The sequence below is a fragment of the Chroicocephalus ridibundus genome, chromosome 10 (assembly GCF_963924245.1).
Source record: "Chroicocephalus ridibundus chromosome 10, bChrRid1.1, whole genome shotgun sequence".
Classification (NCBI taxonomy): domain Eukaryota; kingdom Metazoa; phylum Chordata; class Aves; order Charadriiformes; family Laridae; genus Chroicocephalus; species Chroicocephalus ridibundus.
Genome location: NC_086293.1, coordinates 5608070 through 5623336, shown reverse-complemented (window position 1 = coordinate 5623336; position 15267 = coordinate 5608070). Strand labels below are relative to the sequence as shown.

Sequence of the window (15267 nt, the reverse complement as noted above, 5' to 3'; positions counted from 1 at the left end):
CTGGAAGTAAGGCATGTTGAAGAGCCCGGAGTCAAGGCTTTTGGCCACCAACACTCCAGAAGTGACTGCAGAAAAACTCATCATTTCCAGACTCCCCAAAATCCATAATAATCAGATAAAAAAATAACATTGCAATGACTTCTAAATCTGGGTTTTCCCTGGGGAAACTGGCAGACCATCTGAACTACATTAACCAGGCTTTAAAATGGTACATTTGGAAACATTTGATAGAAGTTTTGAAAATTTTGCAATTAATTTTGGATGAAAAACATCCCACTTACATCATCCTTTGTGGCAGTTTCAGGCACTCCTCCTAGCCGAATGAGCTTGCTCGGCTTCACATATTTGGGACAGGTCCGGTAATCTTGGTCCTTGAGTACACACAATCAAGATGGATTTTACAAATGAGGGATGCTAGCTCACAAGACACACAAACAGTAACAAAATAAAGCAGGGTATAACTCAAAGGTGAAGGCCCATAAGCAGACTGGTTCAAATCTTTAGCCACAGCACTGTTCAGGATTCAGAGAGCTCTGGAGGACTAGCGTTACTAGCTTCATGTGCTTGTTGAGCTGTACAACGAGATCTAGCTCCAGGAAAAGAAAACGGGCAAATCACCCCTCTCTGCTTTCCAGCAGCGGGAGATTCAAATTCAATAGTAGTTATTAACTCAGTAGTTACCATTACCTTCAGATTTCAAAGTTAACTCTGAAGGAAAACCAAGCACGCGTGAGAACAGCTGTACTGTTCTACACAGGCCCACTGAAGGCAGGGGCTTCTCTCTAGTAGTGCTCATAAGCAATGTCCAGGAGAAGTAAGTTCTTCTCTGTGCTACTTCCCCCATAACACTCTCCCTTTGTCTGGTCATTTTCAGCTTGGGGACTTTCTGAACCAAATCTCGTTCCATGTATTTATCAAATCTTAATTGCTAAATTGCATTTCTCTTGAGACGAAAGTATTTCTGAGATTAAAAAGTATGCCCATTAAAACATCCTAGAGCATGAGGATGCTCTGAGAGAAGGACAGCGAATTAGGATAGAACTGAAGTGATGGGATATGAATGGAAGACTCCTTCCCAGCTCCTTCCATTCTTTGGCCAACACACATTTAACGGAAACATCAACTGACAAAACCACCTACCTGAAGGCTCTTATAGGGCCTAGAATCTTTGCTGGGTTTTCCTTCTGAAAAGGACTTGCCATGTTCATAATCAAACATCTGATGCCCTGGCAGCCGGTGATCCACATCGCGATACTCAATGTTTCGGTAGTCAGTGTCTTGCCTTCCAAGGAAATCCAGGCCACTTTCACCCTTTAACCCAAGATCAGAATCGGATCTTTGCTGCTCCCCCCCAGAAAGCTGCTGCTGTTGCTGCTTGTTAGAAAAGGTCTGAGGTTGCTCCTCTTGGTCCTGAAGAGTAGGAAGAGGTCCACGGCTATTTTCGAAATTGTGCGAAGTGTCGCCTTCAAGACCCAATCCGAGGGATTCCTCTTCTCTGGCTGGTGCTTCTGAATGTTGAAATTCTCCTTTTTGACTACCAAAGGGAGTTCTATCTAGACCATGTGCAGACTCCTCTCTCTTGCTGGTGCTTAAAACAGAGCCCTCTCTTTCTGCTAAAGGTACAGTAGATTGGTTACGCCTATAATCTACAAGGCTTTGATCCACAGGAGGCATTTCCCTATCTGAAAAGTCCATAGGAGGAGCCATATCTCTGCTCCTAAAATCCTGATCAGATCGGGACCTGTGCCTATTTCTGAAGTCTGACGATGGTGCGTTTCTGTTTCTGAAGTCCAAATCAGAGGTGCCCACACCCCTGAAGTCCAAATCAGGTACATCCCTATTTCTAAAGTCTGAATAAGAATGCTCTCTGCCCCTGTAGTCTAACTCGGACACATCTCTTGCCCTAAAGTCCGAATGAGATCCATCCCGACCTCTGAAGTCTAGATCAAAAGATCCCCTTCCCCTGAAGTCTGATGGAGGTTCATCTCTTCCCCTGTAATCCATATTATGTGCTTCCCTATCCCTGTAGTTCATACGGAACGTCTCCCTGTTCCTGTAGTCCACTGAAGGAACGTCCCCACCCCTGAAGTCCATAGGTGGCCCTTCTCTCTCCCGGAAGTCTCCAGAGTACATATCCCTACCCCTATACTCAGAAGAAGGTGGCTCCCTACCTCGGAAATCCATCTGAGACTCATCTCTGCCCTGGAAGTCAGATGGTGGGAAATCTCTGCCCCTGAAATCATGGTGCCCCTCCCCACCTCTGAAGTCACTACGTGGTCCATCTCTAGCTCCAAAGCTGAAAGAAGGTTCCTCTCTGTTGGCAAACTGAGGATTGAGGAGGCCTGTGAGTGCCTGGATATCAAAAGGAAGTGATTCTCTGCCAGAGAAGTTGCCAGAGTGTCTTTCTTGAGCAAGACTATCAAGGGAAGGAGGATATTCCCTGTTCCACCCGGGAGCAAACCTTTCTTCTTGGCTCCCACTGTAGAAATAAAGACAGTATTATTCATAACGTGCTTAGAGTCTGAAATCTACACAGCAGCACATTCTTCTCTAAACTTTTATAGAGTTGTGTAACAGTCTAAGATCCGCAGAAGATATTGATGTTTGGCAGTTTAAGATGAGGCAGCATACGACAGATGTGAGAAAGTAAACTTGGGTGCTCCCATTTCAGCACAATTTCCAGAAGCACTCAACAGGAAATACCTGCAATATTAATGGGTTAATGATGGCAGCAATCCACATAGTCCTGCACTGCACACAGCTCTGCAGCTGTTCAAGGTTCCACCAGCTGGAGTGTTTGTTCATTAGCATCACCAGCACACGCCGGTGAGGAACCACTTGAGCTTAAGCTCTCCGGGCAGTATTAGAAATGGCTAACTTAACACGTCATCCTCAGGCACATAAAAGCAGAGGTTAGCAAACATGCTCTATTAACACACTATAGACTCATTTACGCTTCCTTGTGTTGGACTCTAAACTGGCAAAATGCTGAAAGCTATCAGTTCAGCCTTTGAAGATGCCTTACAGGAACATGCCAACAATCGACATTCAAGATGATCCTGTGCTCGTGCCTCCGGACTGGCTGTCTTACACCAAGATTACATCACTAAATGAGCTCTCCTGATAGATGTGTAAAACCACTCAGGAAGAGGTTTCCTCTTAAGACAGTTTTTCAAAAGCCAATGAGGTTTTTTGGTTTTTTTGAATTGGAGCTACCTGATTTTTCATCTAAGTATGGCTCCAATACATTTAAAAAAAAAAAATAAAAAGAGAGTAATAAAATATTGTCACATTTTAAAATAACACCAAATGCTACCCAAATCAGTGGACATTTCCTTAGCAACTGCAGCAAGTCATATTCTTCTTAGAGTTTCACTACCGAATCACTCACCAACAGAATAAAAGGTGATATTTGCACAGTTAATCAAACCATATAGAGATTTCCTAAGCTACATGCCCCTGTTACACCACTGTACAGAACAGTAATTAAAACTTGGTTGAAGGTTAGAATTCCCCACCCAATACAGTAAAGAATGATGCCAATAAAGTCCACTTAAAAATCTGCAGAACAGCATTACCGATATCATCACAAAACACAATCACACTCCTATCAATACCATTAGGACGTGTTCTGGAGGATACTGGTGTTTGTAGCTCAAATGTTATCAGCTTTCTCAACACATTACAGTTGCACAATTACTTGAAGTATTCTTATTGCAGAAACCTAAGACATGCCACGAGGAAGTACCTTTATCATGCTGATATTCAAGTAACTGAGGTGGACACATGAGCAAAGAATGAAAAAATTACGCACCCTAACTCTTGGTGCCTCCATTTTTTAATATTTTTTTTTTTAAACCCAGAGCCCTCTTGCAAACAGAGGGTCTAGTAACAACCAGAGAAATATAAGCTAAGAAAAATATCATGCTGTGCAGGTCCAATTGCATACAAATCATTAAAACAGCTCCAGTGACATTCAGAAACATCTTACGAAGAAACATGGCCAAAAACATGGGGATATATGGTCGACTCAATCTCATGGAAAGAGCTAAATTCTCAAAGTTTTCATAAAATAAATTCTGTGTGCAATGAAAGTGACAGTATTTCTGACATTAAGGCAAGCACCATCGTTGAAGAGAATTAAAACCACACTATTAAGAGCTTCTCTTCTAAGTCTTAACAGCACATAGCACCAAAATCCATATGGCATATCATCACCTTAGCTTACAACAGCTAAACTAAGTATCCCTAGAAAAGGTGGTGTGGAGAAGGAATAGAAATACTAAAAGCAGCTGTTGTTAAAAAAGAAATTAAGCTTTATAGAAATGCAGAAAGTTACACTGGCACTTAACTTGCCTAGCTTATCATACCTAGCTCCACAAGGACCTCAGAACTTCTACCAAAACAGTCTGCTTACGGGAGGATGTACAGAAATACTGACAAACTGCAAGTTCCTATGGCTCATTGTATTTAAGAATGTTGCTGAAACAATCTATACATTCAAAGGCTTACCGAAAAGACCCCATTCTGTTGCCTTGTCGATGGTCTCCCCACATTTTGATCTTGTCTGGTAGGTTTCCAGAAACAGTTAATTCACTCTAAGAACACCAAGACAGCACAACCTGTTGAACAAATAACATGACAATAAACTACAAGGGAAAACAAACACATCACATCAGAAAAACTGCTGGTTAGAAGGGAGGTGTGGAATGCCTGATCAGGATCCACAAATATACAAGACCACACTGAGGCATGAATGAATTTAATTGTTATATTTCTCCATGTTCAAATTTGCAAGCGTCAAATGACTTCTGAAATCAAACTGTCAATATGGGTGGGCAAACAATTTGATATGTGCTTTGATTAACATAAAGCTTTCCAACATACTGTGCTGTCTGACACTATTTGGAGCGCAGCTAGAAATGTGAGAACACCACAATCTATAAACGACAAGGCCCATTGCTGAACAACAGTTTGCGATTAATGTTTAATCCAAACTATTTTTGCCAAAAGCTCTTTGCTGTTCAAGGAAATGATCACTAGTATTGGTCTACTGTGGTTACTCTGCCCTCAAAAGTCTGTAGATAACAGAGTAGACTTTGCCAATAAATCATTACAGGCACTGTTCTCCAACACTGCCCTCATCAAGCTGAGTACTGCAAATAACACTTGCCTCAACAGAGATCTAAAATTTCTTCTGCTTCCTCCCACCAGCGGAGAAGGTGAAGATTTCCTGGCAATTGCCAAAGCCGGGACTTGAAATGGGAAGTGCTTCCGTCTTTCCACCCCCCACCCCCCCCCCCCCCCAAAAAAAAAAAAAAAGGTTGCAGCAGAGGATAGAGCACAATGAGGTAGCTCCCAACCTGATGGTCTCAAACCTGCCCTGGCTAATCCAGGTGTCGTGGTTCAGGAGGGTTGCCATGCCACCAGACCAAGGTTAGGAGACCTGGGGCTCACACGCTTCTACAAAGCAGCTCAAAAGCAGGATTAAACTACCCGCAGCGGTTAGGTGGAACAGCAGATAGTACGGACAGTCACCGCCAGGCCTGGCAGCTAAACTCGAAGAAAAGCAGCCAAGATCCTGTTTCTTCTCACTTCCAAAGGTCGGTGCTGCCATAGGGGTGGCAGGTTGAAAGAGCAGGTTACGATAGACATTACACCAGGGAGCGATTCCACATGCCGCTCCCGGCAGCCACCTGTGCCAAGGAGCTAAAGGGAGCTGCCCTGACAAGAGGGAGAACCCGCTCCTGCCGGGGTCCATCACCAGCCAGCGAACGCTCACATGCGAGCTGGGGACGGCAGTGCCAGGCAGGCCTCAGTACGCAAGGGTGTGATGGCTGATTAAGGCAATCTGTACCACCACTGCTGACCCATCTCATGCAGTGCCATTTCTAAAGAAACAGGTCATTCAATTGGCCACTTCAGTTGGCCCCAGAGCACTGGGCTGTTCACATTTTACACGGCTCTCACTGCAGCAAGCACCTCCAGAGTCCCAAGGATTTCTTCCAGAAGGACTATTTTTTTTTCCTCTTCTCTTTCTTTCTCAGAGGTGAATCTAAGAGAACTGACACTGCACCCTCCATGGAGAGGACAGGGGCACGGAGATGGTTATGGCAGTCTTCATTACGGGTGGCTGTCATCAGCCTGTCCTTTTATCTCTGATCTTTTGCAGCCTGCAGACATCTGCAGACCTGGTGTTTCTTGTTCTTCCCTTTTGGATTTCCTCCCCCACTCCAGTTCTCATTAAGTCAACAAGCTTACCGATGCTTAAAAAAAATCCCTAGCCAGCTGGGAAATGTTTGGACATAATATTCAAATTATCAGATGGGGGAAAAAATACCTTCAGACTGGTATCAGGCCTGGCATAGATCAGCTGAGCCATGCAGCAACATCCACGAGCATGAGGTCATGGTTCAATAACACAGGCAGCAACGCTGGCTCCAACAGTCCCCTGTTCAGCCCGATACGATTTGTTCCCTCCGCTCTGCCTTTGGCAATGTGCAATGTGTTGGTTGTGCCAGGTTGTGCTTTTCTGGGTCTGCACCATGGATGTCCCTCCGAAAAGAGTTACGTTTAACTCAGGTCATTTCAGCAACACAGTTTACTACACAGCCCCACAAAAGAAGGTGACAGCAAACTGCAGGAGAGGGACAGAAACCTTTTGGACTGGCTTCCACCAGCACCAAGATCTCACCCTGCTACAACTGCTCCAAAAGATGCGTGCTGTGATGAGACACCATCAGTATTCGCCCTTCTGCCACAGGCAGGTAATCGCCAGCTCAGCTCCCACCTCCCTGCTCGCAGGCAGATGCTGGGAGACAGGTCAGCGTGAGTAAGGCTGTTTGCCAAAGACATACCAACGGAGCCTGGGGCTGGGGCCAGGCCAGCAGCAAAGCACTGCAAAAATCCACCCTCAAGTGCTAGGAATTGTGCACCAGTTAGTTTTGCCATAGCTCGGTCACAACCACGCATCTGAAGGAGATGGCAACAAAGGACGTTTCAGAGCGACACGCTAACGCAGCCGCAGAATGCACAACATGGTCCAGTTACTCACACAGCCCAGATTTAGAGTTCTTTTAAGACAATAATTAGCTGTTACAATTACACTGAATATTCAGGAGGGCCAATATGAATCCTGAAAGTATGGCATTTTATTTCCCTTCTCCTCTCCCAGCTGGCTCTATTTCCTGGTGGCAAAGCCTCAACTCCAGCGAAGGCACAGAAGGTGAGTCTCAAAGGAGGGGAAGCTCTTCCGCAGTCTTAGTTCCTCCAACCTGGTGGTCCCCCAGCCCTCCCAGCAGACAGGACAGATTGATGGAGCTCCGGATGCTCCCTGGCAATTACACCCAAGGAACTCCTCAAGACTGGGCCCCTGCCCTCCCCAGTGCACCCCGGACAGCCCAGCACTTGGCGCTACCGCTCAGGGGATGTTCCCGATTCTGCTTTCCAAAATGCATGCACCAAGCCTGGCGGCAGACTCATTTGGATCTCTTATTTCAATTTACATCACACTATGGTAAAATAACGGCATTGTACCTCAGAAGCATGTAACTGAGCCAGACTAAGAAGCCGGCCTTCTTAAGGAATAATTAAAGATTTCTGGCAAGGGGCAGAGTGAGGAATGCCAGCAGAGTCCTCGAGCATCTCCTCACTGACTTACACCCAACTTTGCACCTTGTTTTCCAAACCCGGGGGCCGGGGGGGAGAGGGGAAATTGGTGACGGATTAGGCAAGGCGAAGTTTCACAGAGATGCTATTTTCAGAAAAATACTTCGGTACTCTCAACTTCTCTCCAAACAGATTTTGCCAAGGCTGCCAGACTTGGTATTTATAGATCATGAGGAAATCAAATATACAACCACACATGAGACTACACTCAAAGAACAGAGGAAGTAATTTGCTGTGGAACAACTTTCTGCACCCAGTAAAGTTTTCGTAAGGCTAAAAAGAAAGGAAAATGCCTCTGAAATTAAACTATTACAAGAGGTACAAAAGAAAATCCTTCCCCAAGCTACAGAAGCTGCAAGTAGCCAAGAAAGCCTGTTATTTCCAATGTTAAATTTGAAGATGTCTAATCCAGAAGTGAAAAAATATCAAAACCTGATATCAATACCAAAACACTGAAGTTTGAAAGCAAAGGGAGAGAGAACCATTTTGACTCTTACAGGTGTGAGCCTAGAGGTTTTCACTTCAAAAAAGGGACGCGTGTGCATTTCAGCTATATGATGCTTTTAAAAACATGCATTAGAAACAATTAGGTGAATTTCTAAACCACCACCCCCCATTACTATCCCTACCATTCCTGTCCTGGACTTCATGAGTGCATTCCCAACTAGGGAGTGTTGGGAGAGACTTTCCACACCACCAACACCCTGCTGGGACAGGAAAGTGGATTCCACCTCCAGCAGCATTTCCAAAATTAATACCACACACCAGCAATAACATCAAACTCTTGTAGTACCAATTGTTTTAAAAAAACAAAACATGAGAACCACCGTTGTTACTCCCAGTAGTTCATGACCACTGCATTACCCGGCCTTCACCAGCCTCCAGTGCATGCCGGGCCTCATCCTGCCTCCACCAAAGCCTTTGTTTACCAGCCCAAAATCCCATTCAGCCCATCGCAGGGGGTTACTACCAGCTAACACACCACCAGCGACAGCCCCATCACCTTCTCTGCATCCCAGCACGAATCCAACCCACTTTTTGTCCAGCCCTTTTAAAAACAAAAGTGTTCCGAGACACTTTTCCACAGAAACACATACGACGTGGTGTGAAAGAAGCCCTAATTTTGACCACAGCCGGCCACGGAGACAGGGCCTGCTTTCTCGGAGCTGAGACCCGCTTCCTTTCCCTCTTTATGCTTAGGGTGACAGAGCACTGGAACAGGCTGCCCAGGGAGGTTGTGGAGTTCCCTTCTCTGGAGATTTTCAAGACTCGCCTGGATGCAGCCCTGAGGGATGTGCTTTAGGCAATCCTGCTTTAGCAGGGGAGTTGGACTAGATGATCTCTAGAGGTCCCTTCCAACTCTGAAGATTCTGTGATTCCTCACAGTCCCCCAGCCTCGGACTACCCCCCATCACGGGTGACCCCAAAATATACACAGCCCCCCCCCATACTGATAGGCCCCACAGGAAGAACACCCGGGTCCTCGATCCCAGGCGGCCCACAGGAAGCCTCCCTCCCCCGCACGCTCCTCTATCCCGGACAGCCCCTCGGGAAGACACCTCCCCATCCGGGGGACCCTCAGGAGACCCCCGCTGCCCTCTCACGACACGAAGAGAAACCACCCCCCCGCCATTTACCCTAGGGGACACCCCACAAACACCCGTTCCCCGCTTCCCTCTCCCGGGCGGCCCTATAGGAGAACTCTGCCCCATCCCCGCACCCCGGCAGCCGCCCCCACTCCGCTCCCGCACCCCGGGAGACCCCCGGGAGCCGCCCCCGCGGCCCTACGCCAAACCCCGCACCCCTCACGAAACCCCGCCCAGTTTCGCGACACCAGGCAGCCCCACCCTGCACCAGACACCCCCAGGACCGCGGTCGGGCCGGCGGAGCCAGGCCGCCCCTCACCTCCGCCTCCGTCGCTCTCCCGCCGCGCCAGGCCCAGCGCAACCACGGCGAGAAACCGGAACTTCCGGTTCCCCTCCACTGCTGCCGCGGAGTACTCTGGGAAGCGGAGTCCCTCCCCGCCGCCCGCCGCACTACCGCTCCCACCATGCCCCGCGTCTCCGGACTACATTTCCCAGAGTACCCCGCGCGACGGGCGGGGAGCCTGTCGGGAGTTGTAGTCGCCGCAGCGGCGGGTCGGCGGCGGCGGGGCGCGGGGGTTGACTACAGCCCCCATAGTTCTGCGGGGCCGGCCGGGCCCGGCACGGTCAGGCCGCGGGGGGCGGTTCCCGCCGGGGCGGGGTGCCGCGATGCCGGGGTCGCCGCGGCGGGCAGGGTCAGGGCCAGGGCGGGAGGCGGCCGCCCGCCGCCGCCCTCGTCCCCCTCGCCTCGCCTAGGCCCTGCCGGGGGTTGCCGGGAGCCCTCCCCCGCCGCCGCTCGCCCGGGGCCTCCGGTGCCGACGGGAGGAGCCGCGAAGGTCGGTCCCTGCGCCTTGTCCTTCGTGGCTGAGCGGGGGTCCCGGGCCTGGCGCTTCCCCGGGGCGCGTCAGTGCTCCGGGAGCGGTGACACCCCCCTCCCCCGGGGCGGGGAGGGACCGGGCCGGGTGTTCCCCCCGCGGGGGTCCCGGGGACACACTCACCCGTGGGGAAGGGCAGCAGGCTGGTGGGGGTGCAGCCAGGTGGGGAAGGGCCAGGCGCTAATCCGCAGCCCGGCACCCTCCAGGGCTGGGGGGGTGTCACAGGCTTTTGGGGTCGGGGTCTGGACCCCACCAGCTGCGGGGTTACCTACAGGGGTTGGGTGCCCGGAGGGCAGGGTGTGTTACAGAGCGCAGCCGGGGCTCCGCGGGTGTCCCCACCGGCTGGTTTCTGAGGCCAGAGAGGCCCTGACGCCGAAGCGGCATGGGGTCAGCCCGCCTTCCCACTGTTGCTTTCGCTTCTCTGTGCGTGAGTTCACTTTCGGGCCGGTTTCCCTGAGAAGGCTGGAGGCACGGGCAGGCTCTGCCCCAAAGGACTGATCCATGGGGCAGGGGCTTGAGCGGGCAGCCTGCTCACAGGGCGTTACACTATCTGAGTGGCCCTGGCCTCAGAAGGAACGTCACCAGCCCGGTCTCATCTCAGCAGCCTAATCCAGGCCAAGGAGGGCCATAAAACCCGCCCTTTGCAAACAAGAGGCCTCTGGGATTGTCGGTGCGCGGGGAGCAGCCCCAGCCCCATCCGGGGCCAGCTCCCTTCCCCCTCGCTGCTGGGACGCGGCAGAGGGAGGCTGAGCGGCTTTCCCAGCGCTCGGGGGAAATCGGGGCCAAGCCTGGATGAAAGGTGCCGGGGCCAGAGGGCTGGAAAGAGCTGGGGCTGCAGGAGGGAGGAAATCCTGCTGGATTAGAGCAGCTTTCCTGACGTCTCACCAGGGCTCGGTGCTGCCTGCTGAGCCAGCAGGATTGGGCCGAGGATGCTGGCGTGGCCCAACTCAAAAGCAGAGCGTTTTGGGACCCATTTTGTCGGTGAGGGAACAGAAGGGTGACGCTGTGGGGTCACACGCAGGTCCTGCCCCGAGGAATGGCTGCGGATGTCCACAAGAAGAAAGGCTGGGAAGTGCCCAACGGGTCCCTGGCGCCGGGAGATGGGCAGCACGCGGAGCGGTCGGAGAGCCCCACGCCGGGGCTGGCACAGGGGACGGAGCCAGGTACGGGGCAGAGCTCGCTGCGGGGGTAAGCAAGGGGGGGAAAATAACCCCAGCTCCTCATTATGTGAGCTGGGCTGTCCCCAGCCCCGGGGGTTGGGGGGAAACAGGTCCATTGGCAAATCCCCACCAGCAGGACCCTTACCCCTGGGTGCCACAGGATGGGGAGAGGAGGGCAGGTCCCTCCCTGCAACCCCCTGTCCCTTTTGCACCCTCCGTCTGCCCATTGTCTCAGTGTGGGGGACAGGCAGACGGACGCTGCATGCCCCGTTGTTACCAGGGGCGGGCCAGGAGGGAGCCATGTTCGTGCACACCCGCTCCTACGAGGACTTGACGAGTCCCGAGGACGGGGCGGCCACGGCGCGGAGCCCGGAGGAGAGGCAGGGGGAGCCGGCCGAGCCGACCAGCATGGAGCAGATCAGCAAGGACTTCAGTGAGCTGAGCACACAGCTCACGGGCATGGCCCTCGACCTGGAGGAGGAGATGAGGCAGAGCAAGGAGGGGAAGCTGGAGCCATCCCCGCAGACCACCCGCCGCGACTCGGTGCTGTCGGGCAAGGAGGAGGAGGACGTGACCATGGACGCCTGGCGCATGCACCGGAAGCACGTCTTCGTGCTGAGCGAGGCGGGCAAGCCTGTGTATTCCCGCTACGGCTCTGAGGAGGCCCTCTCCAGCACCATGGGTGTCATGATGGCCCTGGTGTCTTTCCTGGAGGCCGAGAAAAACGCCATCCGGTCCATCCACGCAGGTACCGACCTGGGGGGGAGTGGGACAGGGGGGTGTCACCTGCCTGGCCATGTCCCCGCCACCGTGGGCCACATTAGCTGTCCCCAGGGGCAGACTGGTTGCTAGGGGGGAGGCTGCAGCCTGGCTCCCCCTTGCAGCCCTGAGGAGCCAGGCTTACAGGTCTGTCCCCGGCCCCCCCGGGGACTCCCTCCCAAGCAGATGGCTACAAGGTGGTCTTCGTGCGGAGGAGCCCGCTGGTGCTGGTGGCAGTGGCGCGAACCCGGCAGTCAGAGCAGGAGATCGCCCACGAGCTGCTGTACATCTACTACCAGATCCTGAGCCTGCTCACCTGGACCCAGCTCAACCACATCTTCCAGCAGAAACAGAACTATGACCTGCGCAGGCTTCTGGCCGGCTCCGAGCGCATCACTGACAACCTGCTGGACCTCATGGCCCACGACCCCAGCTTCCTCATGGGTGCTGTGCGCTGCCTGCCCCTGGCTGCCAGCGTTCGGGACGCTGTCAGCACCAGCCTCCAGCAGGCCAAGGCCAAGAGCCTGGTCTTCTCCATCCTCCTGTCAGGGAACCAGCTGGTATCTCTTGTGAGGAAGAAGGATCAGTTCCTCCACCCCATTGACCTCCATCTGCTCTTCAACCTAATCAGCTCTTCTTCCTCCTTCCGGGAGGGTGAAGCCTGGACTCCCATTTGCCTCCCCAAGTTCAACTCTAGTGGCTTCTTCCATGCCCACATCTCCTACCTGGAGCAGGAGATGGACCTGTGCCTCCTGCTGGTCTCCACTGACCGCGAGGACTTCTTCACTGTCTCTGACTGTAAGCGGCGCTTCCAGGAGCGCCTGCGGCGGCGGGGGGTGCACCACGCTCTGCAGGAGGCCCTGCGCACCCCCTTCTACAGCGTCGCCCAGGTGGGCATCCCTGACCTCCGGCACTTCATCTACAAGTCCAAGAGCTCGGGGCTCTTCACCAGGTGAGCCCTCTGGGAAACCATCGAGCCAAGGCTGTGGCATGGGGCATCGGGCAACCCTTCTCCATAAATCCCCTTCTCCGGGGGGCTAACGGGATGCTGTGTTCCTGCAGCCCCGAGATTGAGGCACCCTACGTGCGGGAGGAGGAGAAGGAAAGGCTCTTGGGGCTCTACCAGTACCTCCACAGCCGGGCTCACAACTCTTCGCGCCCCCTGAAGAACATCTACTTCACGGGCCCCCGTGAGAACCTCCTGGCCTGGGTAAGGGCTGTCTGCAGGGTTTGGGTGGGCACGTCTTCTCTGGGCCCACATGGCGGAGTAAGGGGGTGGTGGCACAATACAGCACCACCTCTGTGGTCCCCAGGGTGGCTCCCAGCCCATGCACGGTCCTTCTGGGGGTCAGCCTGCTCCTGTGCACCCCTATGCCAGGGAGGGACGGGCAGAGATAGCAGTGGGAGCCGGTGAGGTCTGGCACAGAGGGCAGTGCCATGCACTGTCGTGAACTCTCCAGAGCCGCGAAGAAAACCCTCTCTGGGTGTAAATCCTGGGGTTTGGTCCCCCCCGATTCTGAGCAAACCAGATGCCACCCATTTAGGGTACCCTGCTGGTAACCTGTGTCCCTGCACTGGAGCCCCTGGTGCTGGTGCCCATTCCCAGTAGCTCATGGAAGGGGAAGATGCAGTGCCAGCCCCAAGTGGGGTGCAGACATGTGCCCAGCATATACCCTGTTTTTTCACCCAGGTAACCAACGCCTTCGAGCTCTACATATGCTACAGTCCCCTGGGGACCAAGGCTGGTGCCATCAGCGCTGTCAACAAGCTCATGAAGTGGATCCGCAAGGAGGAAGACCGACTATTCATCCTCACGCCCCAGACGTACTGACAGGCATCGCCCAGGGCATGGTGCCAGCCGGGGGAGCCCCTGCTGTGACGGGGAGCTTGTCCCACAGGGAAGCCGGGGCTGTGAGCCCAGGGGAGAGGGCATGGTGGGACCCCGGAGCATGGGGAAACCCACCCATGGGACTGTCCAACCTGGGTGTTAGAGATGGGGTGCGCAGCTGCCTGGGGAGGGGGTGAGCTGGATTTTCTCTCATCTGCAGGCAGTGCTCCCCAGCTGCTGGGGGGGAAAGGCTGCCCTTTCTCTGCGGCCCCTGGGTTGTGGGGGTCCTGGAGCGGGGCTACCTGTACCCCAGGTGGCTGGAGGGGAGCTGAGCCCCTGGGTCCTGCTGCCTATGCCTGGCATCCTCCTTTCTCTGCCATCCTGTGGCTGTGCCAAGGGTGGGGGTCACCAGGGGAGATGTGGCAGCACTCAGGGGACGCCTGTGCTGCTGTGCCCGCAGATGGCGGGTGACACCACCAAGGTGAGGGACAGGGCTGGCCTGGGACGTACACTGTTCCTCTCCCTGCCCTGGGGGAGCCAGGCCCCAGCAGGTTTGCCCCCTTGGCATCTGTGTGAGCCCAGACCCTTCCCAGTGTGGCCATGAGAAGGATGTCCCTGGGGATATGTCCCTGGGGATGCTGCCAGGCAGGGTGGCTGGTCAGCCTGCCCCAGCTGGGGCAGTGGGCTCCTGCCCACCTCCCCATGGGGACACAGAGCAGCCCCAGAGAGACTCGGCGTGCCCGTCGGGGTGCTTGTGGGCTCATGTGCTGGCTCCTGGGCAGTGGACCCTAAAGGAGCAGCTCAAGCAGAGCCCTCTGGAGACCCCTCTGGCATGGGGCCTTGGTGTCCCCCCAGCCCAAGGAGGGTCTTCCCCTTGGCGTGGGGGGCACCTGCCCCCCAAAACCAGCCCCTTGAGCCAGCTACGCTGAGGTTGCTGCACGGGGACCACCTCCTCCCTGGCCATCCCCAGGCACTGGTGTGGGACTGAGCACCTGTGAACGCTGCGGCACGCTGGGCACGGCCCAACCCCACGTTTTGGGGCTGTCCGCCAAGGGCTGGGACAGGTGTCTGAGGAGAGGCAGAGCCACCGGGGCGGCACCGAGACACCAAGGGAGCTGGAAAGGACCCGGCAGGGCTAGCGCAGGGACTCTGCTCCTGTATTTATGCTCCTGCCGGAGTGTAATCGCTTGTCTTTGCTCATAAACATTATCTGGACCCGAAGTAAAGTCTTGTTGTGTTTTACGGTGTCCAGTTGGGGGGGGGTGTGGGGCAAATGGCCAAGCTGGGGGGCAGGTTTTGTCCAAGTTTGAGTAGGGGAAAGCTGCCGGAGAGCGGCGCGAGGCAGCTGGGACTGTGCTGGCCAGAGGGTGGGAGTGGTGAAAAACCCGGGACGA

At 53.8% G+C, this 15267-nt stretch overlaps 2 protein-coding genes across 2 annotated transcripts in view; one reads left to right on the top strand and one right to left on the bottom strand.

The window, feature by feature from the left end:
• Window positions 1–9652, bottom strand: part of RBM6 (RNA binding motif protein 6) — a 59054-nt gene extending 49402 nt beyond the window's left edge. The window contains exons 1-4 of the mRNA XM_063348571.1: window positions 9574–9652; window positions 4513–4622; window positions 1141–2479; window positions 282–371 (exon numbers count right to left, since the gene is read on the bottom strand). Coding sequence (XP_063204641.1) covers window positions 282–371; window positions 1141–2479; window positions 4513–4556 — 1473 coding nt within the window. The 5' untranslated portion in view covers window positions 4557–4622; window positions 9574–9652. The remainder of the gene's footprint in view (window positions 1–281; window positions 372–1140; window positions 2480–4512; window positions 4623–9573) is intronic.
• A 216-nt stretch (window positions 9653–9868) lies between these two features.
• MON1A (MON1 homolog A, secretory trafficking associated) lies at window positions 9869–15034 on the top strand. Its single transcript, XM_063348066.1, has 6 exons — window positions 9869–10087; window positions 11148–11289; window positions 11567–12034; window positions 12232–12997; window positions 13108–13255; window positions 13736–15034. Exons 2-6 carry the CDS (start codon window positions 11163–11165, stop codon window positions 13874–13876), a joined length of 1650 nt encoding a protein of 549 aa, XP_063204136.1. The 5' UTR covers window positions 9869–10087; window positions 11148–11162; the 3' UTR covers window positions 13877–15034.
• Window positions 15035–15267: the final 233 nt, after the last annotated feature.